This window comes from Pleuronectes platessa, chromosome 19, assembly GCF_947347685.1.
Source record: "Pleuronectes platessa chromosome 19, fPlePla1.1, whole genome shotgun sequence".
Taxonomy (NCBI): Eukaryota; Metazoa; Chordata; class Actinopteri; order Pleuronectiformes; family Pleuronectidae; genus Pleuronectes; species Pleuronectes platessa.
In genome coordinates, this window is record NC_070644.1 from 9623239 (window position 1) to 9649632 (window position 26394).

At 42.5% G+C, this 26394-nt stretch overlaps 1 protein-coding gene across 2 annotated transcripts in view; it reads right to left on the reverse strand.

Annotated features, from left to right (window-relative positions):
• Positions 1 to 25970, reverse strand: part of arhgap24 (Rho GTPase activating protein 24) — a 62366-nt gene extending 36396 nt beyond the window's left edge. The window contains exons 1-4 of one of the 2 annotated variants that reach the window (XM_053411080.1): positions 25400 to 25970; positions 24464 to 24546; positions 16467 to 16691; positions 2639 to 2726 (exon numbers count right to left, since the gene is read on the reverse strand). In XM_053411080.1, coding sequence (XP_053267055.1) covers positions 2639 to 2726; positions 16467 to 16691; positions 24464 to 24466 — 316 coding nt within the window. In that variant the 5' untranslated portion in view covers positions 24467 to 24546; positions 25400 to 25970. The remainder of the gene's footprint in view (positions 1 to 2638; positions 2727 to 16466; positions 16692 to 24463; positions 24547 to 25399) is intronic. The other variant, XM_053411081.1, reaches the window with a different exon arrangement.
• Positions 25971 to 26394: the final 424 nt, after the last annotated feature.

Genomic DNA, 26394 nt, shown 5'->3' on the forward strand with positions numbered 1-26394 from the left:
CAGGAGGGAAATTTTGGTATTTCACATTTCCTCTCATCTCTTTCCGAACTTCAGCAGAAGCTAATACAGCCTGGTCCGACAGGAAAAAAGGATTTTCAAATTGAAACGGTTTTGTCGTGGTAGAGACTGAAACGCACCAACAAGGAGCCTCATAAGTCAACAGAAAATAAAAAAAAATGTTTTTACACCTCATGTGTCCTCCAGGGGATAGAAATAAGCTTTTGTACAGTGTGCAACGACATAGGCATCACGTGCCTCTTTAAAAATAACTTATAGGCTACCACATCCTAGAATAACAATATATTTCAGAGTCAAACGTGGACTGGAACAGCTGCAAAGGGGGAAGTGAAAGTGAGACTGAAAGTGTGCACAGTGAGGCTTGTGATTACATTTTGTTCTCACTATATATTTCAAGTCGTACCACAAAGAATGAATTTAAGGGGCACAAGAGATCCCATTCTCAACAGTAACAGTTGTATCAATCTTAAGGTGGAAGCCTGGCTCCTCCCACTGCTGTGTGTCTACAATCCCCTGACTGCCACATATGTGCTGGTCATTCATTTCTCTAAATAATGTTGGGTCAGTGGGATTATGTGTCACCAATTCTTTGATTTATAAGTCATTGCTCTGTATTTTGGGTTATTTTGAGCCGAAACAGAGAAGTGAAATTGCCCATGAATGTGTTATGAAAAATCCCCTTTTCCCCCTCAATGTTTTGTTTAATGCAACAAGAAACATTTGCTTGCCTTTTGTTGAAAAACAGCTCAACTCAAGCAAATCATTACCAGAATGCAGAAGGGGACAACTTCGGCATCCATAGGGTCTAAAGGCCTCAGTATGCTTCTCCGAGTCCGTTTCGGAATGACGGACGGACGGATCGGACGGACCCTTTTTGATTTATAGTTCTACGAGCCTTTTTGTTGTGAAAACAATTCACCGCCAGAACAGTAGATGGCGAAACGGAAGTCGAGCTTAGACAAGCCTACCTCATGAGGTATATAGAAGAAGTCCACGCTGGTTTATTTACGTCCTCCCGGCTCCTCACACACAGTGAACGATGGTAACAGAAAAAGGATGTTGATGACGCGACAGTTTTTGCTGAATAAAGTGACACCCAGCGGGTCAAAATGCTTATGTTATCGTGTCTTAGCGCAGCGGTTCCCCGGTCTTGTTTCCAAACTGCGTTGCTAATTCAACAGCTGCAACAGCTTGAAGCTACACGGAGGCAGCTAGCTCCCCCCAGCTTCCACACACAGTCAGCACGGACACCCGATACTAACTACTACCAAGTGTTTGCTTCTAACCTGACGGTGTTTGAGAAACAGTGTCATGAGAGCCGTGGGATTAAAGTCAGCGGGTTTTTTGCGCTGTTCCCACCGCAGTTAGCATGGTGGCTAGCCCGCTACCCCCGTTATCAAAGTTCGTTATAACCGTATGTGACCGTACACACATGCTGTAAGTGCTCTAACCAGCCACCGTCAGCCGGACACACTTGTCACATTAATCATAGAGTCGTAGTTGTGATTTTGGTTTATTGTGATGTAGGGAATGGAACAGGAAGTTTCCATTCCGAAATGCTGGCGTTAGCGGACCAATCACAGCCAAGTGCTATCCGTGGGCTGTCCGTCATTTCGACGTGTAGTTAGAAAAATGAGCACGGCACGAAAAGCTCTCCGAGGAGCCTCGGAGAGGCACGGAGAGGGCGTTCCACGTTGGAGAGGGCGGTCCTATCTGTCCGTGTCCGTCAAAACGCAGAAGCATACATTGGCCTTCAGTACGTGAGAAATAAAGCAGTTATGCCATTTTGTTCCTCTGTACTCAAGCTGAAACTTCAAATACTTCAAATGCATTCTACTACATCAAAGACACAAACATATGGTAAAACTGGGCTTAATCTAATAGTTGTGTAATTTCTCCCACGACATTGATACATTCAGCTATTCATGTCCATCATGAACTCCCAGATAAACTCAAAGTCTAACAATTATTGACAAGCAGTGTCATAAGCCAAAACCAAAAACACAATCAAGAAGGATACATGTCACTTCTGGCCACATGACCTCATAATGTATACGATTTATGAAGTTTATTTTCCTTTTTACTGTAAAACATTAAAAAGTACTTGCACTATAATCTGCCAGTTTGTGGACAGTGTATTCCACTGGGAGCCACAAACGGCGTGAGCAAATATCTCGATGGTTTCCTCTGAGAGGAACTTGAGTGGACACACACCAGGGAAGCAATGAAAACAAACAAGTATGAATGGTCATTGCACACATCCGGGGTATTCTGCAGGGTTTTAGATGGATCCGCTGCTGCACTCTGCTACTGATACAAACTTATTTCCCCAGCTCATGTATAACATATTCTCAGCATTGCTTCACCTGAGAAAATACCCCTGTATTTCTTTGTGTCATACTTATCTCAGTCAATAAAAGTAAAATGTCACAAAAAACATATCTGTTTAATGATCTTTTGGGGGTTTTTCAGTCCATAATGAGATTTAAAAACATCTTTAAAAAGTTGGCAAACTAACAGAAAGCAGCCTACATACAACCTGTAGATGCTAAAACTGTTAAAGACTTTATTCAAATTTACTTGCTGTAAGAAAAAATAAATATAATTTATCGCCTCCTACCTGGAATGATCTCAAAAAGAAATTTCCCCCCTTCATCGCCACTGGTTGGATGCTCTGTGACTTTGTTTCCAGGTAAGAAAATGGCTCCCTGTGGAAAAAAACAAAAAACTGGTGAGAAGAGTAAAAATATTCTTGGAAGGAAAGTTTATGACATAGAGAATCAAAAATACAATATTTTCACTTCATATGAATGTCGTAAATTCAGTGGGTTCAAGTTTGTTTTACATCTAATAAAAAGGCATTTCTAAACTTTGGATTTCCATGGTTTTAAACTAAAACGGTACGAGATCTGAGACCACAGTCCTAATCAGGTTTACACAAACCATATGTGTAGTGTGCATATTACCGTTATTCAATGGACTTATTCACATTGGCTATGGGAGCTGTCACTATATTTTGCAGACAGCACATTCTCAGCGTTTCTCTAGAAGCGGCAGCCCTCCTGAGCTCAGCAGCAGTCAGCTGTCTGACATTATTGTTGGAGAAATATCCTCAGAACACTGACAGGTCTGTCGGAGGATTTTTTTTTGTCGTGTCACATGTATCAGCATCTCTGCCGGGACCGGGGAGGTGGCTGCACAGGAACGTGTCTGGATGATGGAGCTGAGTTGTTATGAAATGTGACAAAGTGGCCGCATTATAGAGGATCACCATCTCCCCAGCTCAGCTCTGCCCATAATGATACATCATCCGTGTGACACTGAAGGCCAGAGACTCTCTCCTCCCCTAAACAGCGGGAGCATCAGCATCTTTTCCCGGATTCAACCTTGCGGCGACCTTAGCTGCCGAGACGCAGCGTCTGTCAGAAATGCTGCGGGGCAGATTTGGGAGTCAAAAAGTCACGGAGCACCAGCGTCGCATCAACAGAGGCTGACTCACTCCATCTGCCATTGACTGGAGGAGGAACACCATCAACAAAGAGGATGCTGGATGTTAATGTGTTTTAATTTGCCTCTAACATCGGTGGACACGGGAGGTCAGAGTCAGAGTGTGTGTCTGCAGGAAGCTTAGAGTCTTTGTGCTTCTCATGACTGATAGCAACGGTAGCAGCTGCATTAACTGAAGTACTGCGCTTAGAAGATCTGTTTACATATATTTCGTGCTGATTATATTTGACCTATAAAACATGATTAGCTATGAAATGGTAAATTTGCCTTTTATTTGGGGTTTTTCCAGTCACATCCACCACTCAAGCGCTTTAAAGTATAATTAACACTCAACACATATTCTTACGGGGCTTTAGTACATAGCACTTTTTTTATATATCGCACAACATTGTAGGCATAACTTTCAGGGGTAATTTGGGGTAGAGTATCGAAACACCGACTTTCTAGTTAATGGACAGCCCTCTGTCTTCTGAGCCACAGCCACGCCCCCGAAATTGCTGCAAATTTAACATAATCGTTATAGTCTTTTCTTTGAATAGTTTAAGTATATTAAAAAACAAAGGTTAATGTGGTACTTTCACTTGAGTACATTTTTGTCCATTTATTTGTACTTTTACTTCAGTAGAATACACTTAGTTCTTCCATCTCTGGCTATTTGAAAATCGAAGAAGGCCATTATGCAATTTTGACATTTGATGTGCCAAACATCAGATTGATTGATGATGCAAGTAAGAAAAGCAGCGGCCGTGAGAGAGTTCACATTGTAAACACCACACACACTTTACCAAGTACGTTATGAAGTAGCCTACTGGCTTGTACTAAGTAATTACTGTGTAGGTTTCCATTCTTCAAACATAATACCTGACCTTCTCCTAATTAGAGCGACTATAAAATAAGGACTGCACCATAACATTTACCGTTTATGCAATCAAACAAAGGCTTTTCACTTGATTAACAACTCTGACCTTAATACTACAACTCAGCATCTGACAGTCATTAGGCCGGCCTCTATCTGGGTTAACGCTAATGAAGACAAGATGTGCGCCGGTGACAGCGTCGGCGTTAAGGACCCGCACACATGAACGGGATCTGAGGGCCAGTCGGCTTCCTTCCTGCTGAGAGACAGAGCTCTTTAATGAGCCATAACTGTGACAACCAGGAAGTGGAAACCCTACCTGAGGCCCGAGATGAAGTGCTTTAAAGGGGGTTGTAAAGATGGGACGTGCTCCACAGTTAGCGGGGGGGGGGGGAAATGAACTCGTTTGATGTGGTTGTCAGAAAGAGAATCTGTTTGGCTTCAGTATCTCGGGATTAAAACCACCTTTAAGAACCTTTTTTTCTTTTCTTCAGAGGACACAGTGAACTTTTTGTCATGCACAGAGAAACAGGAGATGACTGAAGTGAATTGTGTCTGGATGAGATACTTATACGTGTGCGTGTGTGTGTGTATGTCAAAGAAGAAAAGGCCTGTGTAGTCCCTCCATACTGTGAAACCACAACACCGTGGATATTCCTCTCCTCCATTCCTAAACCATAGCCACACTTTCCATATCGACATCCCCTGGTGGTCTGTTGTTTTCTGCAGACGAACCCAACCACAGACGGAGTAATATTTACCCAGCAGAGAGTACGGCGGCCTGGCCGAACCCGACAGGGGCAACAAAACCCAGCCTATTTCAGGGCGGTTAATGCATTTTTATATTGTTGTTAACTAGGATGAGGTCACTTTTGGAAACTGTGTAATGACACAAAAGCCAATTATCCTTTGTTCTACAAGAAAGTCTCACACACACACATGGACAGAAGAAGTCTGCATGAGGAAAGTGACAGCATGAGGCTTGTAAGCAGCAGCACAGCATGTCGGGGGGGCTGCGTCCAACAGTCTGCTCCAAATGAAATCCAATTTGTTGTTTTCTCAGACAACAAGCAAATACCACAACACTGACTGTGACTCCCGCTCTGTTGATTCAGTGGCCACTATACACGCTCGTCAAACCCTCCAGTAATTAAACCCAAAAGTGACCTTTATTTGGGATCATAAACCATATTTTACCTCTGTAAACATTCAACCTAGCTAGTGGGTAAATGCCTATGCAACTATTTATCGTTCTGTTTTGGTCTTCATTTATAACAAAATAGGTAAACTAGACTTTCTCATGATTGTAAGACGTGTACACCAACTACACCATGGCTCTCCAGTGTAGTTTTAATGAGTTTACACTATTAAAACAGAGTTTTGTCTTAACCATAAAGAACAAGGACTCAGGGGGAATAGCAGCATGGGGCCAGAAAGTTGCCGCAACTAAACAAGAAGTCTAGCTGTGTCTTCTCCAGACTTAAGAAGGATCATCGTCGTTCAAATAACATTCTTGTATATCCGTCTCTGTAGAAGATACGTTTTCCACCAACTTCACCTTCACAGTACAGAGGGTTAGAATAAGGCTAGTGTCTGGTGAAGCACCATAAAACATGCTTAGTCGGGATAAAGTTAGGTTCAAGTTCAGGTACAAACACATGTCAGACATCAGTGGAGAAACAGACTTCTGTTTTCCACAATTCATTCTATTATTTCACATAGACATTGTCTTTTGATCTATTATCTGTATAAAAAATAGTAGATATAGCTGCTTTAAGAAACCTTTGGAATTGTTCCCAGGGTTGAGATATCATCAAGTCTGAGGTTCAAGTTAAGACGTAACCTTGGTTTGCTGAATAACGATCTGCTTCGAAGAATCGGTGACGAAAACAGGGGCACATGTCAAGAAAATAAAATGCAGAGCAATATATCGTGGAGCAGAAATTGATTTCAGATTGGAAACATGAAAGGATCACACTCTGGTCGTTAAACCTGAAGTTAATGGTGTAATAGATCATGTAGGTGCTCATTAAGCCTGGGCTTGTTGATCAGAAGCCTTTTGACAATTCAATAATTACTGTTCAGCACCTTCAGTGACCTGACAGACACAGGAAGTGGAACTAGGCGGGGGGCGGAGATGTTAAGTTTATTTATCTGTGCTATATTAAATGTGTGACTACATTTGTGTGTTGAGCTTCTCTATTTGTGTCTGTACCTTCTATAAGCCCCGTCTGTTCAAGCATCAAACTGATGGTGATTCTGCTCTGATCGCTCCACTGAGTCCATCAATCTAATGAATGTCATCATTATCCCACAGCTATTAAAGAAAAGGTAGCTCATGTCCTCGACTCTGATGGGCTGAGCCACGTTCAACAGCCACACAGCTGCAACATTCAATAAAATATTAATGTGCCAGTCAACTTCAATAGACTGGAAATATGGAGGTCTTCCCCATTAATTTTTATTCGCTTGGATTTGTCTGAGCGTGAACGAAGTGAGAAATCGATATTGATACAGAGACGAATAAAATGAACAAGAGGGGGAATTAAAAAGTTTGGGAAATCTCTAAATAAGTGCCAGAGCCATTAAATGTTAATTGTGAAAAACTTGCTGAAAATAGTGAGAGGCAGACAGATACGACATTGAAGATTGTAACCCGGGAAAAAAGGGAATAGTCAAATCCAGTAATAAATATTAAAAACAACTAAACACTAATAATTGTGGTAAAAACTAAAAATGACAGAAACCAAATTTGAGAAATTGTGGAATCTGACCATGTTCAATCTGTTAAAATGGAGGCAATGGGATTCTCCGACCTTTGTTGCAACCAGCCACTTTTAAAAAATTGTTAAAGGTCTAGATGTATCACTACACGGCCTAAATACAATCACAAACTAGTCCCATCTAGCAAATGCTTCTAGCAACAAAATCTGGGACCAAAATGCTACAGCATGGAGGCAGACAACGAGGATGGGAATGGCTTCAAGTTTGTCTTTCTTTGACACGTTGAATCCATCAAGAACCACAAGAACCCCCCCCCCAAAAAAAAGTGAGAATGCCGACAGTGATTTGGGTGCAAGCAGCTGGAAAACACACAATGTCCTGTCACTGTAGGAATACCTGTCACTGCCACCGCTGCTGCTGCTGCCTGCTGCAAAAATAAAGAGCTTTTATCTCCCTCCAACAAGCACTTGAGTTACATGTATAAAGTTTCACACTGTCTCATCTGCCAAAACCAGAGGCAGTAAAGAAAAACACAGACGTCACATCAGCAGAGCCTTTTAGGAAAAACTTCAAAAAGCACAATGATGGATGAATGAATTATTTTCACTGTGGTCTGCTTCTCTTTTTACATGATATATAGATGCCAGTGCAATTACCCTAAAATCTAATAAATATCAAAGAATGGAAATTGACGTGTACTCGTGTCTTGGCATGTGGAGAAAGTAATACCTTAAGAAGGAAAATATAATATTTAAAGAATGTTAATGGCTGGGAGTTTCTACAACCTGTTCCTGACCTTGAGAGAAACGGTCACAAATTGAGGACCGGCCAAAAGGTCATCACTATCCCAAACTGGTCCTCACAAAGAGAGATGTACAAGATCACATACACACACACAGTCATGTCTCCATGTTTTTAGAGGACATTATGTTGACATTAATTTCCTGGAGACTTATTCAAACCTTAACCATAGCCTTGCCCCACCCTTAAACATGTTTTCACCTTAAAATATTATGATTCACATTATGGGGATTTGTTTTCTTCCCAATTATGTGACTGTGTAAACAGATTTGAATGTTTACTGGCAGGTAAAAACAACACAGGTGATCCAAAAACTGAAAGTCAGGTGAAACAGAACAGGAGCCACCAGAGGAGAGCTGAACTAAACAGAACCATGCGAGCACAGAGACTGAGTACACAGGTAGGAATGACTGAACTCAGGTTGGACACAGGAGCACAGGTGCAGCGAGAAAATCAGACAAAGATAGGAAGTATAGTAAGAGGTTTACACAATGATAGAAGTTTCAATGTAAAACAGGGAATAAAGCTCAACGTTAACTCAGCTGAATTCTCGGTTCCTGTGTATCTTCACTTTGTAAAAGTAGAGCACAGCTGCAGGAGACTGCTTAACAGACAGGAGCTATATTATTATAATAATTATTATTATTATGACATGAATCATCTTTTATTCCCCGTGTTCTTAAACTGCTTTATAAATTAACAAATGTTTTGGTATTATGTTCTCTGCCCTTGTTTATGATTAAAAAGATATGCATTACTTTATCTTTTTTATTGTTATTCTTTATCATTATCATTATTAAACAGTTGTTTTTGTTCATGATGATGAGCTCTGTAAGTTTCTATGCTTTTTAGGATTCACAGCTAAAAACTCTCTATGCTGTTGTTTGACAGATTGTAATAAATGAAACCTATTAGAGATTAGAAATACTGCATTGATGATACAAGTTTAGTCCATTAAGAATGAAATTATCCACAGTCACTATATTCATTTTTATTAAGCCGGAGAGAGAGAGAGAGATGAACAGATGAGCCCAGTGAGACGTCTCTCAGCAGACAGTCTGGAGTCTTACATGATAAACATCCCAGAGACTTAAAGATAACCGGCTGCCAAGAAAGAATGCACCCTACAATGTAGCTCTGATATACAGTGACGCTCCTGAAGTCAAGATAACATGACTTTTAGCTTGACTGTATCTTTAAACAGGGTTGGTAGGTTGTGTGGATGGAACCTGCTCCCAACATGACATTAAAGTGACGCTTTGAGCAACACGGGCTCCATAAAATAATGAAAGACATAAAGTGCAGTAAATTAAAGCCATAAAACATGAAACGTTGACGTCTCTGATGTGATCAGAGGTGAAAGGCAGGTACCCAGAAACACACATGAACGTATGAACACACAGACGTACATGTATGTTCAGTACATTTCATGACTGGCTGCAGCAGCATGAGCATTTTTTTTGTAATAATTTTGTATTATCGAAAGAGAGGAAATAATGAACAATTGATGAAAACCAGAGGTCTTCCTCGGGGAACGCTGACACCCAGAATTCAGTGTGGCCATTAATTTTCAAGACAGCTTGTCATGGAGCAGAGACTTGGTCAAGGGGAATATATGTGTGCTATTGATAGAGGAGCAGTTTTATTACGCTATTTTGTAAAGAACAGAGATTTACAGCTTTAATAAAAACTCATTCTCCACACTGTGCGCTGTTTGTATCAACAGAGATGGCATAGTACCATACACCAGTCCATATATCATTACCCTTTTACCCTTGAAATTAAAATGGCCAGTTATTGTTCATTGGATACGCAATCCTTCTGCAACAGAGATATCCCAAAAACATTTCAGATACAGAATATGGGCTCTCTGATCGTAGTGCATTAGTGTGATAAAGTTGTGTTGCAGTGAAACAGCTTAAATATTTGTATTCCTCCATAGCAAGGTCACATGCAGAGTTCCCTTCAAAATATCATTAGGTTCTCTTGATGGCTCATGGTCTCTTTTTATTTGTGTAAAATAAGTCTGTGTTTATATACATTGTGTCGCTCATGATTATTGAAGACCTTTACCTTAACCGCTTTGATCTATTAGTCACAGAATGAGCTTATTTGTATATCACAAAGGTTTAGAAATTTACGTTTGCATGTCTGACTTTGCGGAAACTTTTGAGTTGAGCGGTATCATGAAAAAATGTACACACAATCAACAAGAGTAAAGATCTTTTGTGTATTTCTGACACCTGATTTTCCTCTCAAACCACCTAGAGTTTATATGCCATACACTGATACTGGCGATGCACCTTTTTGTGTGACACGCCACTTCTATCGCTGACAGGAGCAGAAAAGCGCTGAGCTAGAATATAGTAACGTTAGGTGTTTCTGTTGGACTCCCCACCTTTGCTGCTGTTTATCCATAATCTGGCATAAAGCGGCTGAATGGATGGGAGTTCTCTAAATGAGACAATATGATTTGTAACTCGGTCACTTATTCCAGAAAGAAAAAGCAATAACAGTTTTTTGGGGGGCCTGTTTGGCCACTTGAGAGCAGTGGAAACGAGCAGTTAACGAAAAAACTTCTACATCCAGCTGACACAGAGCAACATTTACATTCATTTTTGGCGACCTGGTGATTTCGAGTCCAATATCCACTCTCCTTTTAGCTCCAGAGACCTTTTTATCTCTGTTCCTCTGTTCGCTGCCTATAGCTGACAAACACTGCTGACCATGCTAGTTTCTAACGGGCTGTCTGTAGTTCGGTACGGACCAATTTGCATTGAGTTGGAAATAACTGGAGCCCTGAAAACAGGAGAAGCAAAAACAGTAAAGGCTAAGTTATGCTCAGAGAAAGATACGCAGGCTTTACAGAAATGGATGGAGTCTTCTGTCCGTGTTTATTTCAGCTGTATTTGTGCACGTCTTCTGAAATCTTATAGATAAGGACAAAACGGGCAAAATGGAGCCTCTGGAAAGCGGAGGGGGGTGGGGGGGGGGGGATCGGGGGGGGGGGGGGATCCCTACAGTATTGTAGGGATCCATGGGATGAAGTAGTAGGGAGATTTCTTGTGTGCTGCACCTCTCGGTATGCGATTATTTACCAACTTTCTTCGACCACAGAGAACTTCCGGGTGTCATTAAAACAATCGCTTCTAACCCCTCCCGGTAACAAGGGCACCGGAATGTTAGTAATATCGTCTTTTCATACGTAAAGGGAGATGAGCCTAATATAAACAGGAACAGAACAGTACCACTGGAAATCATGGGGGTCAATGAAGTCAATAATTGAACGAACGAAGCTTCTGCTTTTGCCTCTTTCTTAAGAGGCACATTATCACAGTCCCCTTGACCGTCGCCATGTTTGTTGTGTCATTTCATATATTATGGCAGCATGAATGAGCCTTAAGGGTGTTGAATAAAAAACTAAAGCAATGAGCTAAAAGAGGCTGAAACGCTTCGTAGAGCTGCATGTTTGTCACTGGGAGCAACATCTTTCACAAGTAACCGTGTAATCCATAGTCATATCCACTCGTCTGTGGCACAACACAGGAGCTAATATACAGCCATTGAAAAGTGAAGTATTCTAAGTCAGACAGAGCCTCTGGGATTCCAGCTGAAACCACCACTGTGTGTGAAGAATTCCGATGTGACTCAGGTCTCCGTGCCGCTCCTGCACCGGCTGCTAACTCATTTCTGGTGAGGAAATTTGCTCTGTAACTCGTATAAAACTACTGCACCTGCACATACCTGGAATTCATAGCAGGGCCCAGTTACCACCTCAGGTATCAGGGGCAGATAGAAGAGCTCAGAAAACAGTTCTTGCAAGAACTTGTTGGGAGTCCAGCGAGAGAGAACTGGCTTTTCCCTCCATCGATTCAGAGCTTATCAAACATGCAGGAACCACATAGGGATCGAAGTGAACAGTCTCTGAGTTTAATGGGCGTATTATTGGACCACTGACAACCAGAAATGTCTTAATTTGTTCCTGCTCTTATGCATTGAGCCTGCTGAAAAAAAAGGTAATTGCTTAAATGTCATTCTTTAACCAGAGAAATAATGACATGAATAGGAGAAGATGGAGTAATGTAACATTTAATTTTGCACTTTAATTTGAAACTCAAGTTTGGTTCTGTATTCAGAATATGACACATAAAAACAATAAAGACTGTCATGAGAGAATAACGGGGCTCACACATGCAAAAGCACAATATAGTGCCTGTGATCACTTGATGCCGTAAAAGCCAGAAGTGGAACCGCCGTCTGTTTTCGTGAGCGAGCTGTGGAGGTCAGAAGAACGGGCACAATGTTAATGTTTCATGAATGCAGCACTGACACAGTCTCTCCGTGTGAATAATGAAAGAACATTTTATTTACTCCTGTTAAATGCCAAGGTCAAGCTGTTCCCAGCTCAGGCAGAGGAAACAGAGGGTTTCTAGAGCATTGTTGCACTGCTGAATTATTGATTTAATGTGATTTCTCATTATAGCAGCCAACCACTTTTGCTTCAGTTCATTTTGTCTGGCCCCCCTCATACTATGAATATTAATTAACCGGCTTTGTACGTCTTAGAATTCTAATATCCTCTTCAATTCCTACATTACAATAAAATAGAAATGCTTCGATGTGTTCATTGACAATTCTCCCATTCACTTGCTTCCCTGGCATATAGATCCAATGCTGAGGCGTTTAAATTACAATTGTAATTCCAAGTCCCTCACTGGATGAATTCTGTCTTTGTTTATGACTCTGCCACATGAAATCTGAGTGCATGTTATGGTGTGTGTGTGTGTGTATGTGTGTGTGTGTGTGTGAAGCACATGCATGCTTGCGTGCTAATACATCTCCACGGACGAGTGTGGGCAGGCAGATGGCATGTTGACGCTGAGCCCACACGTGCCAAACCCGACGCATGCTTTTCACTGACCCTTCACCCCCCTCTGACTGCCATTCTTCAGATTCCGCACGTTGCTCAGAGAGGTTTGGCCCGTCTGCACGGAACACAGCAGGGACACAGCACTGACAATACTGACAATGTACTGACAATAATCATACGCCCGCAGAATAACTCCATCAACCAACATCAGAAGTCCTCTGAGCAGCAGTATGTGAAAAAATCCCTCATATTATATCAGTTTAAACAATTTTATTCCTTTTTAAAGGGAATTTAAATGTTATAATCGGTTTTGCCGATCTGATCTGGCGTCTGCATTAACAGAAATTTATGTAGCAGAGACAAAAACAATTCATATCAGCATTTAATGATCTGCCACTAAGGTTAAAGCAGGTCAAATCAATAGTATATAAATATGCACTGACAGGTGTGTTTACGTGCTCCTCTGAAAGTCACAGCTCCCTAGTTGTGAAGAGGTTGTTCCGGCTTTAGTGGGTTCATGTGCTTTGAGGTTGCAATGTGGAAAAAAGCTGAACTCTGTAATCTCAATATTCTGTATTGATGTGTTAAGAGCTTGAATCCTCTTTCTAATGTCTGCATATTAACAAAGAGCAAAGAAAAAGCACATCAGGAATATAAAACATGTGCACGTTAATCATACAAAATGTCTAGAATGTAAATTGCAAGTGACAAACGTGTAAATTTACATTTAAAAGCAACTATTTAGAGTAAAATTTTGTTAATAGGGTTATGAGTGAGCACTTCAGCAACTCTGCAACTCATCTACCAAACCTTTTGCAGAACTTTACTCGAGGTGGCGTTCACATGAATCTTCCCAATCTGGAGCAAATTTTCGGATTCTTCTGACACCACCTGAATGCACTAGAACTATCAAACTGGGAAACATTTCTGACGCAGCCAAAAGTGTGACGTGTCTGAGTTCCGATGGCCCCTGCTCCCCTGGAGGAGGCAGCAATTAGGCTAATGTGACACAAGATAAATGGAGACTTCATCGGAAGTGAGAGTATTAATTAATCGCTGATCTAAATTTGGCTTCACACCTCTGCATCATGTGGTCCAGGACGGCTCAGGACAGGGAAGTTTAACTCCAATGTACAGCACACACACACACACACACACACACACACACACACACACACACACACACACACACTACGATTTATTGTGTGACTGAATATTATTGCCCTGATCTTGAACATCAGCGTTCAAGGCTTAGAACAATTTCAGACGAGGCTGCCTCTCCTCTCCTCTCCTTTGCCCTTCTTGCGTTCTCTCTCTCAGGGTGTTAGAAAACTCGGTACCATTGTTACCTTGTATACTGCCGGGTACTGTATCTTGTTTGGGTGTTTCTGTGCTGCTCCACTTCGGAGGTCATGAAGATTTAAGGGCTTTCAATGCACTTCCCTGTGACTGACCTACTTTAATTGAATTCCCCACTCTCTGCAAAAAGAAGTTGCAGGTTAAGGTATCTGAAATTTATGTCTGCTGTATTTCCGAAGAAGAGCAAAAGAATGGAAAGTTGCACATAAGGGCAGAGTGTTACTCAGGTACCTGAAGTTATACAGACATTGATATAGTATAGTATTTCTGGGCGTATAAATATAGATGAGAAGACATTTAAAAGCGAGACTAATTGTTTCTTGTCATATGATGAAGAATTACTCCACGTTGTATGCATCATTCCCTCAGGATGTTCACTGCACCGAGAACTGAAACGTAACTTTAAATATGGAGCTGCTCAGAAATAGCAACAAGGAAAAATCTCCTTTCTCTGACTCTGGCCGGCGGCCCAGATTCAGGTCTGCTGCTTCAACCTTCAGAGACTGCTGCTGCTGATGTGGCCTGGGCTTGGCGGCAGCTGAGCACGCTGGGAAGGCGGCCAGACAAAGTAAAAGTGTGGGTAGATGAGCAGCATGAAGATTTCAATTGTGCTCCAGTGTTTTCCCATGAAAAAAAAAGACAGGATATCGATGGGATGGAATAGATATTAGAAAAGGAGGTTGTTGATATTTGGGGATCATTCTTTTTTGTCAAATAACAGTCATATTATTGTGTGTAATCTTTCTGTCTGGTAGAAGCTATATAGAGGTTATCGATTAAGCATTATTCCCAAAATGTCAAACCCCTCCTTTAATATCCCCTGTCCTCTGTTTTTCAGCTGTCCTTGACTCACTGACACTTAATCCTACAGCAAACTGATCCCTGAACAGCCCTTAAACAGAAATAGCATTAATCAATGAGACCAGATTCTATTGCAGTCATCCGTCCGACTTCACCAGAAGAGACGAGTTTGTTAAAAACATACATCGGCTCATTGAACTGAACTTGTGGAATCAATCATGTGTCTTCCACATGTCTGTGGTGAGATTATGTGTGGCTGCTTCTTTGTTCCCTCCACACATGCTCAGGGAGAGACGCCACCTGGTTACAGTAACGTTAGCGACGCGGTCTTATTGCCAGAATTACTCATCGTCTCCTCTTATTCAACTGTAGCTTTTGTGCGTTGGCTTCAGGAGTTCACTTGAAAAAACGGCCCAAACAGCGACTCATCGGATTAAGAGTTGGGTCTGTGTCGTTGCCTCTGCTCAGTGGGATGATGGCAGCAAACTAACATAATGTGCACGAAATAATGTAATAACAGAAAGTGGAGCGAAGATGACAGACGACCCCTTTTGTTAGCAAAAGTATGATACAGCAATGTAGTTTTATATTCACAGAGGTAGATCATGAAAGTGAACTATAAGTATTGTAGAATGCTAATTAGTCTGCCATGTAAAGATCTACAGCACCTTTTGCCATCCTAACAAGTTTTATATTATTTTGAATAATTTGCAATTATCCCCATTTAAAGCTAATATTGATGTGATTCTTTGGGCACTAAATAGTTGTCATGTCCAGAACAAGGAGGGAATGTAGACGGGTTGGTTTCATTAATTGGCAATACTCAATATACTGTATATATATACTGTATATATATGTAACTTATAAACGTCACCACAAAAAAAAAAAAAAAATCTCAAGCAGAGACATGAATCCAGAAACCAAACGCAAAGTCAATAAACACAAGAGACGTCCAACAAAAGATCCACACAAAGAAATAAGTCAAAAGACCTTTCAATTGTTATTTAAATGAAACCAAATAGAAAGCCTAAAGGAGACAGCTCATGAAAAAGACTTAGCTTTTACAGATTTTGTATCTTTATTTCAAAGCTCAGTAAGGAGCTACTCCTGCAAGATTAATATAGTCGAGTAAACTTTACACCATTTATCTCCTTAGTTTAGTGGAGTAGAGCAAAGTAGCATAATGTGGAACAACTTAAGTAAACTAGGTAAGTAACGCATGACAAAATTGTGTTCACAGTTGAGTAAATGTTGAGTAAACGGGGAGTTGATTTCCCAGTGAGTACGTTTCCATCTGTTTGCTCACTTGAACAGCTCAGAAGAGATCAAATGGATTTTTTTGACTTAGCTGACAACTGTTGAAATCTGCTGTGAGTTTTCATTCCAAACTGAGTGATCAGCGCCAGTGATCGTGTGTGTGTGTGTGTGTGTGTGTGTGTGTGTGTGTGTGTGTGTGTGTGTGTGTGTGGTGCTATGATTTCAAGATAAGTCAGGATTAGACTTTCGGTGTGTGTGTGTTCACAGCCTTACCAGGACTTTGGTCTCCTCCTCGTCTTTGTAATAGTACAGCTGGTCCCCTCGCAGCACAAACCAGCGACTGTGCCAAGTCTTGACAAAGCCTCCTTGCTTCCTGAGCCACCCACACCTGATGACATGCGGCCACCCCTGCCTCTGAACGTCGGTGCCGGCCGGACCTCCGCTGTGCTGGGGACTGCTGTGGGACACACACTGGTCCTCCATTACAGCAGCTCTGACCTGCAGACGGACACAAGAGTTGGAATCTCTTTACAGAAACTGCAGGTTCCAAGAGGTCTTCTTGGAATATGAGGTAAACAAACACATACAGCAACATAGAGGATGCAGAATTCATACTTCCCACAGAACGGGCATTTAGAATAGAAATCCTTTAAAACTAGAATTACTGCCCAGTGGCTGCATGCCTTCACCAACCAGTGCAGTTTCAGTCTGCATGAAGAAACTGTCCAGCTTCACACAAGGTCACTGTGGCAGTTGGTGAAAATGTGAAGAACGTCCCTAAAGGCAGACTTGAGATGCAAGTTCAAGGGGCCAGAAACATGAACACCACAGCCTCTGACCTTTGACCCCCAAATCAAATCACTTAATCTGTGCTTGACTTCTCTTGAGGCGTAACACGTTCACAAGGCAAAAAGGAAAACTTGTGAGATTCCCTGAGTGTTCCTGAAATATCAAACTCCAAAGAACTTGACGTCTCAGTGACCTTGACCTTCGACCACCAAAGTTTGAATCCAGTCATCCTTCAGTCCATCGTTTTTCCCAAATTTGAAGTTGATAGGACAGGGAGGAACGTATAACCTGAAGTCATAAAGCTCTGGCTTCGGGCTGTCACCAGTGCAGAGGCATAATAATACCAGTGAATATTAAGTCCAAACATTATTCAAGAATTTAACCAACAGAGGAATCAGCTTAACATCAACATGTCAAATTCTCTCAGCTCATTTTAAATGATTTTTGTTTTTTCATAACACTACAGTCTTCTGATTATTCTGATTGACTGGAACATTAGTCCTGACAACACACTTTGCTCTTGAGTGTTTCAATGATCATTCTTAAATTTCTAGCAGAATTCAAGGTGAGCTTAAGGGATGTGTTTGGGGTTATTGTTCTTTATTTCGTTTTTATGGTTTCGAGATGTGAACTCTTCAACACAACTTGCCATCCACACTGCAGTTTGTCTTTCGAGGAGTGTTATGAAATTCGGGTCAGACAGATTTGAGTGTTGCAAAGGAGACTTTGACAGTAGGGAAAATGTGGGAGGAGGAATTCACGAGCCAGATAACAAGACCACAGACTAAACCTCGAACGTCTTTTTCTCTTTTTTCTTTTGTTTCGCCCTCCCACACATGTTGCCTCCCCAAAACCCCACCCCCCTGCTTCCTCAAACGCACCATAACACACATCAACACATTCACCGCTACACTATGCGTGCAATAAACCAGCTTGCACATATGGTTTAAGCCGCTGCATCATCCATGGACACACGCTTCTCCTCAGTGAGTGCTGCTGTTGGCTTTGAGCACGGCCTTGTTATCAGTGGCTCAGGCCGAGCTTGGCTTGGTGCACGTCCAAACACCCCCACAGGTCCAGATGAGGTGCAGATGAGGACCAGATGCAGTCCAGCGGTGAGGCAGGCGATGGCGCAGCAAGTGCAGCAGGGACTGTTACGGTGATTTCAAAATGTTGCCACACACGCACACAATCCAATGAGTGTGTCCTGTATGCATGTGCATGCAGAAACATGCTTGATCCTCTGCATTCCTCTCAGAAAGAAGGGATTTTCTCTGCACAGTGATAGCCATAATCTCCCTACTTAATCTTTGCTTCACCTTCAAAACTAAAGAAAAGAAAGTGTGCAATGCTTATCGTCAACAGTGGAATCTTTTATCATTACTATCATCATTATTTAGGAAAGTCTTTATATTGGCTCATATAACGCTCTTAAATACTCTTTTTAGCTTGAGCAATGTATATTTTCACATATGGACACACAAACACACACACACACGCGCACACACACACACACACACTCTCTCTCTCTCTCACACACACACACACACACACACACACACACACACATAAAGTGTAATTCACAGTCTAGGGTTGGTGCACACATTGTTTTGATGGAGTCACCTCCTTTGTTGCCAATCTGGTGCCACAGCCCTTTTCCAATTGCATGCCTCCTGCACTGGGGACTGTAGTTAACTGCAGTGCAGGGACCCGGCCTTGTGCTGCCACAAAGTGAAATAGTAAATAACTCTGGTGTTTCTTAATGTGAATTTCTCTGAGGTGGCTGCAGAGTAGAAACACTACTTAAATTTGACATCACACTGTGTTCTAGTCAAGAGGTAATAAATTGCTACACAGGGACAGAAGGCGTAATCATTACTAAGTTATAAATTTCCAGGGAGTAGGAATACAATTTATTTTGAAGAGTTAGTGGTCCTCTGTCTTATTCAGTAACACTATGATGAATCGTGGCCATGAAGAAATGATTCATCTTCATTTTAGTGTTCCTGATGAAAAACAATATGTTGGTTTCAGCTAATATATACAGTGAATCAGCATTAGGTTATGAGTTCTACTGCGAGTCTGCATGGAAGTTAGCATACTGAGAAACAGATTTTAATTTAACTCAAAACCGGTGTTTTGTAAGGTTTGTTACAACAAACAAAAAGATTTGTGCAGCTTCAACATGAACTTTATTCGTGTGAGCAGTGACGGGACCCAATCAAACTGGCAAACATAAAACCAGTTGTCCCATGAGCCTTTCCACTCATACCGTCCAATCAGAGAGACTGGTGCATTGATCCCGACAATGCTAAATCCTACAGATATATATCATTCTTTGATTATTAATTATTCATCTTAATTTAGAAAAAAATATGTTTTTTATATTTACTAAAACATATTTACCATATATAGATTACTTAATGCCCATAGTCTCATGAAAAAAAACGAATATCTGTTTGTCAAACCATTTCCACTAGTCGTATCGATTCCAAGTTTTTAAGTAGGTAGGATATTGTTTAGCTTTGTAGACTCAGCTTCCTAAACCATTTCATCATTTCACACTACTGAAGTACAGAGTTAACCCACATGGATTTTCAGCTGCAGTTGCATCTAAAGCTGCTGACTTTTCGATTTGCTGGATCATTTTCTCATTGACTCACCCCTCTGACTTTTTCAGTTTGGTAACTATCCCAGGCTTCTTGTTAGAGTGGCACATGATAATAAATCCTAACAGTGGAGGGGCTACAGGGGCTAATTTTGGGCACACCGGCAGAGCAACTGCACTGGTTTAGTTCCCTTAAGGTTAAAACAACAACCTAACAAGGACTTAAAGGCGAAGACAGCTGACCTATTTTCAAACCTAGTTGTCAAATTAGCCGTTGTTTTTGCACACACTTCTCCCTGAAGGTCCCAGATGTGGCTGTTTGCACATTTACGAAGCGACTGCAAAGACTCCAGACACATAACTACCCGACTGTTTTGTCCGTTCAGCACATTAAAAAGCTGTGTTCCTTACACCTGCAGGTGCAACACACACTGTGCAGGTACTACATGTGCATCTGGTTGCGTAGCAGGCGTTGTCTCTCTCCCCTGAGCCTCAGTTTCCAAAATAAGCAGTGAAGCTGGATGCGTAATCGTAATGTAATTCAACAACCTTGACAAAGACATTAGAAAAGTCGCACTGAAAACAAAGAAATAGGATATGTACTTTTTTCAAGGCCGCCTGAAATATGAAAACTTTTATATATAGAGGGCCAGTTTTGATCAATCTCTGGGTCGGTCGTGCCATTGAATCTGATCTCTGGTGGCAGTATGACGGAGTGGAGGATTTAATTTCCAGTTAATGCAGCAAATTTACACATGACCATCTGATTATGTGTGGTAACACAGATCTGTTTCAACTGTTGAGTAACACTGACTGAAGTGTTCAAGGAAACCCCGGAATTTTTCTCACAGCACGTCTCAGAACTTTCACCATAGTGAGACATCTGTGGGAAGAGACACTCCGACCTTCACTCTAAACAACAACAGCTCAGTACACAGCACACATTCACACAAACACAGGGTCTGCTCACTCTAAAGGACAACACGAGTCAGCCCCCTAAGGTTTTGCGGCATGCACTATAATTTCCGAGAAGGATGCAACATATCTGCGGCCGTGTGGCAGTCACAAAAAAGAATGAGCTCAAACCCCACATCTAAAAGTGAAAAGAAAAGAAGGCTACAAATATGTCACGCTGCAATTAGTCTATTTCTCTTTTTTGGACACTTAAGTATATGTGTCCTTTGTCTGCCTACATACTCATGCAGATGCTATGTTTACCGTGACAGAACCATTTGATGTAAACCGGGCCCTGCATTTTGTGTGGTTCCATTGGGACAATGCACAGTTGAGGATAATTCTCCGTATGTAGATTTAAATAAAGCGAGAGCTACTGTTTTTAGCAACTGAATTCAGAGCCGCCACATGGTGACTACATCCTGGGGACCATTGTGTCAACACACTGATGAAATAAGGATACCAAGAACTAGAATGGAAGGTTGCAGAGGTCTCTGAAATGTGATACTGAGGTCCCCCTTGAGGACCCGTCTCACAGCATCGAGGTTGTCTGTACACACAAGGACTGTTTGCTCCCCATATGGGAAAGTAGTGAGGCTGACAGCACACAAAAGCATGACCTCTCTGAATTGAGCCTGTTGGGAGGGAAGGGGATGAGGCCTGCACTTCACCGTCTGGCTCATCCTTTTTGGACAGTAAAATGGCGCTCGGGGAGACTTGAGGGGGTAAAAATACAACACTCAGAAAATTGATACGTTTGAGCTGCACAGAGAAGAGGAAATTCCCCAAGATTACACAGAGTGTTGCTTATAACCTGCTGAAAATGTTGGTGTCGGGCAGCGACAGTGGCAGAAAATCGTCTGTGACCACAGGAAGTGGTCGGTCCAAACAACCGCGAGGGAGCAGCTCAGCAAACTGAACTCCAACAGACTTCGGTCGACTGCCTTTCCCATGCTGTGGTTGCTATGAAGGGTCACAGGCCGATGGTAAACATAAACCTGTTAAGTGCATTTTGTCCAACATCATGTGATGTGAGTTTACAGTTTTCACAAAAGATAGTTTAGTATGTTCCTAACATCGAGTTACTGTTGCTACACCTAATCAAAAATTTTGTCTTGAATGGCTTAAACATCATTCTACAATTTCCTGCCTCACATTCTGAGTGCTGTCACCATCTGTGTCTCTTCAGTCCTCAGCTGCGGCTTTTCTCTGCGCTGGCCCTAGTAATGATCCCCCCATGCCAACTATCTATCTATATATCTGTCTATCATTCCATCTGTCTGTCTCTCTATCTGACTCACTTGCAAGTCAGCATGTTTCACAGTTAATTGAATCCACTCGACAATGACTAAAGCTCGTTCTCTGTTTCAGCCATCTCTCAAAGGCTAATTCATTCAAAGCCAATAGTTTAAATTTGTCATCGTCCATTTTCACTTTCACTATATATAACCCATGATTCTCATTAGTAGGTGTATATGCTCAAACCTCCCCTAGCACCCAGCTCACAGCAAAAACAAAACATGCAACAGAGGAAACATGAACTCCACATTACCAGTCTGTGCTGTCAACCCTTTAAATATCCCTGAGCAACCTCTCCCCTCCGAGTCTGAACAGTGGGGCCTCCGTGACCCACATGTGTTAAAGACAAATATAACCCAACGCTACCAAAGCTGCTACCTCGAGAGCCGCATGTTTCTGTTGAGAGTCCTGCCGAAAAGTCAGAGAGGTGAGAGGAGGGCATGCTCCTCGCTGTGCTAATCGCTGGGGAGGATGTGAAAGAGGAAGGTTTTCAAAGTGGTCACAGATGGAGGTACTCACGCCTCGTGCACACACACACACACACACACACACACACACACATTTCTGTACTTCTATCGTTGGCATAATACATCACCTAACCCTTACCCTATTTAAAACCTATAACCCGATCTTGGGTCTTTGCATTGTGGACAGCCTAATTAAAACTGTATACCTAATTAACCATCCTTAACCATTCATGCCGAGCCCTAACTTTAACCTAACCACAATTCACATCATAGCCGTAACTTTAACTAGAACCTCAGAAAAGACGTTTTGTCTGATTAGGACCAGGCTGTGGTCCCCATGAGGTCAATGGGTCTTGACAAGGTCAGTCTTTGTACTGGAAAAGGTCCTTAAGAGGTAACAAAAGCTTGAACATACACACACACACACACACACGTACACATGTATACAGACACACACACACACACACACAGCATCTGAGAAGCAAACCTTTATTGTGGGGTAGATCTATGATCAGTCACTACCCACAGCCCACTGTGAGTCACAGCGGTGGATGGATGGCAGCAGGAACAGAGGAGGGGAGGTGAGGGCGGACAGTGAAAAGTATCACAAACCCGGAAGGATTAGTTCAGGGCGATAAATTTTCCCTTTTGCTGAAAAGCCTAATAAACTCTCGGGCTTTCCTGTATGAATCAATGTGATGAGTCAGGGTCTTATTTCGTCTACGCACGGATTTAGACGCCATATGTGGCCCCCACCACGGTCTACGATCCAGCCCTTTGGTGTGATACACTTGTAACCCCTTCACCCGCTTTGCAACCCCTCCCTCTCTATTTTCCTCCATAGCATGTGTCACAGTATGTCTGCGAGCCGAGCCTCAGAGATGAGGGTGAAGACTTCACAGCGGCCTCTGACTCATTCTAAGTGTCGACTGTTACTACAGAATGGCCGACCCTGTGGATGTGGCTTTTGTTAACGCAGACACGTGAAGAGACGAGGATATTTTTCTTTCACAAAGTAAGACGCACAAGGTCAAACAGTGAGAGGCTGAACTGAAAATCACACCTGGGATCCCCCCCCCCCCCCGGATATATTACTCGCAGTGGCGGTTTGTGGAAAGATGACTCTGCATTTCAACCTTCATAAATGTCACCTTGCTATAGATTTACTCAGTGATCTCAACCTGGATTAAGTTAATTTAACTGATGTAGAATGGGTACTTTGACATTTTTACCCCACTTAATTCACTTTTGGCACAAAGTTAGATGAGAAGATACTGTCTTAATGTCTGCCAGCAGCTGAGCTGAGTAAAAAAAGGGAGGCAAATCAATGTATTTTTTGAGGGGGTAATGGCTGTTATCACCCATTTATTTCATTGATCCAGCTGATGGAGGCCAGTAGGTGCAGAAGGGCCTCTCTATCTATCTGTCCCACAGAAGTGGGCTACGACAACCACTGGTAGGTTCGGGAATTGTATTTCTATGAGCCAAAACTTGTTGGAGCCCAATCTGCTGACATGACTGCCACCATCGGATAAAACAACTACAAAAAAGACCATGGTGCTTACAGTGCTTTTTGGCAAGGCTGCAAGGTCTTTTGCAGGCTACTTTGTGAACAGGTCGGAAAGTTGCCTGATGAATGGAGATTTCCCTTAAATCTATCTGAACTCCAGTTTTGCTGCAGTGTCGCCCGTCAGCGTCTCCATCCCTCTCTCTGTCTCAATAAACAGATGTCACAGTCAGACCTGGGAACAGTCGAGTGCAGCAGCTGACACGGGGAACCTGATCCCTGGGCTTTCCAGCAGCATAGCTCATGCACTGCAGCCATTCCTGGCACCCGGGGTCCATCATATCGCTCCCTCCTTTTACCTCAGCTCCTATGCTCTGTTCTCCTCACTATCTTCGTTTTCCATTGACACACTTGTCCTCTCCTCACCCTCCTTTCATTATTTTTCCCTCCCATTTCCTGCTTCCTCTCCACAGTATTGGTGTGTTGTGCATGTGGAGTCATCCTCACACATGCAGCACACACAGCACATTAATCCAGACGTAATCGAGTTTCTCCTCTGCTTGTTTAGCCGACAGCCAGACAGGGTGGAAAGAGGGTTGGGGGGGGGGGGGGGGGGTGTTTTGGATGGCACATGCACAGGTCTCACCATCTGTATGTCCTGCACCAGAATTAGAAAGTCCTTGGAAAAACGCTGGTCAGGCAGAGCTGCTGGATTTTTAACTGTGTCACCTGAAAAGTCCAGCAAACAGATGAGGCATTGCTACTGTTGCCCAACAGTAAATCAGTGTTTCAGTTACACACCAACAATGTTGCTAACTAGCCTTGGATAAAGATGACAGAGTCCCAGCTCCTATATAAATGTGCGTGTGCTTCTATCCCCCTATGGTGCCCAATCTCTTCTCACATGTCAATATGACACTTTGTGCCGGTGACACGGCTGGATGAGCTCTGTCACTGGTTCAACACTGGGAAAATAGACCACATCGATGAACCATTAACCTATAGCCACCACATCCTTTAGTCGCAGAGGTCACTAGCAGCACTGATTGTATCTCAGCATAGGTCAGTGAGTAAAATTCACTTACTGACCTCCTCTGTATGTGTTATGGTTTCAAATGAAATCCACGTAAAATAACAAATAGCCTTTAAAAGATCTTGGAGCGGCCACCGAAGCACAACATGTGAAAGGTATTGCTATTCGATATAGACAATGTGATGTTAGTACTGCAATTTATATTTGACTACAGCATCTTCACATTCTTCTCTTTTGTATACTACATTAATACACCTCTCCCTTTTGTTGATGTACTCTGCTAAATGCGGCATCTATCACACTTCTGTCGGTCCCGGGAGAGGGATCCCTCACTTGTGGCTCCCTCTGAGGTTTCGACATTGTGTTCCCCGTTATAGTTTTTTTTTGTGGTAGTTATTCTTTACTCTTGTTTAAGGTTAAAGGCAGAGGATGTCACACCTTGTTAAGCACTATGAGGCAAAACAATCATACAGCACTCAGGTGAAACAACACACCCGAGGCAAATCTGCACAATGCAACAGTACATGGTCAAACAGCAAACTCACTCACCTTTCAATCAGCCTTGTTGAATCCCTCCGCAGGGATGTGTGTGGTGATGCTCGACCCGTTTATCCAATCCAGTGACAGGTAATCTATCAACAGCAGCAGAAATCCTGGGCTGAGACAGGTTGAGGTTGTACTTCAGCTCCTCTCCTGCTGCTGCGGCTGCTGCTGCCGACTCTCAGTGACGAGCAGAGTGGATCTGAGGGAGCTGAAAACTTTTTCCCCTGACTGCTCACACCATCTGTAGGCTGAGAAAAGAGTCCCCCGCTGTGGAGCGTTTGGCTGTCGTGGTCAGCCCAGTCACACATGGGGCACCATTATACAGTGGGAGTCCACCCAAACACGCACATGTGCACACACACTCTCCCAATGCTGAAGCCTTATGCAGCACTTACTCCTCCAGTCATCGTCGCTGGTGAGACGCTCACACTCAGTGAGACGAGTGTGTGTGTGTGTGTGTGTATGTGTGTAAGTTGGTTACAGAGTAGAAAAGGAGGAGGAGGAGGGATAGGGGAGGGAGGAGGAAAGTGTGTATGTGTGCATGTGTGTGTTTGTGAGAGAGCGAGAGAGAGAGAAAGAGAGAGAGAGCCTGTTTGAGGAAGTATTAAGATGAGAGGTCTAGCTGAGCAGTGCTCCAGTGGTGCAGCAAACTTTCTCTTGCGTTTCCGGTTCTAACACAAGGACCTGGAACTTTTTTGTAATATTTTTTATTCACACTGTGTTCCACTCTTCTGAAAGGTTTTAGAAGCCAAGAAAAAAATACAGTGAAACGGTGCCGTGGTACATAATGTGGAAATCCTGAATCTTTCCATACAGGATCTGTGAGTAATCCAGCATGCAAACACAGGAGGCTGCGTGCCCCAGTTCTAAGGCGTCCTCAATGTGACATGTACAAATGAGTGTGTGCATGCAGCCTGACAAACATTTATTCAGTGACTCTATCCTCACTTTGGTGCAAACCCAGCTGTATACACACTGGTGGAAAGTGCATCTTGTTTACT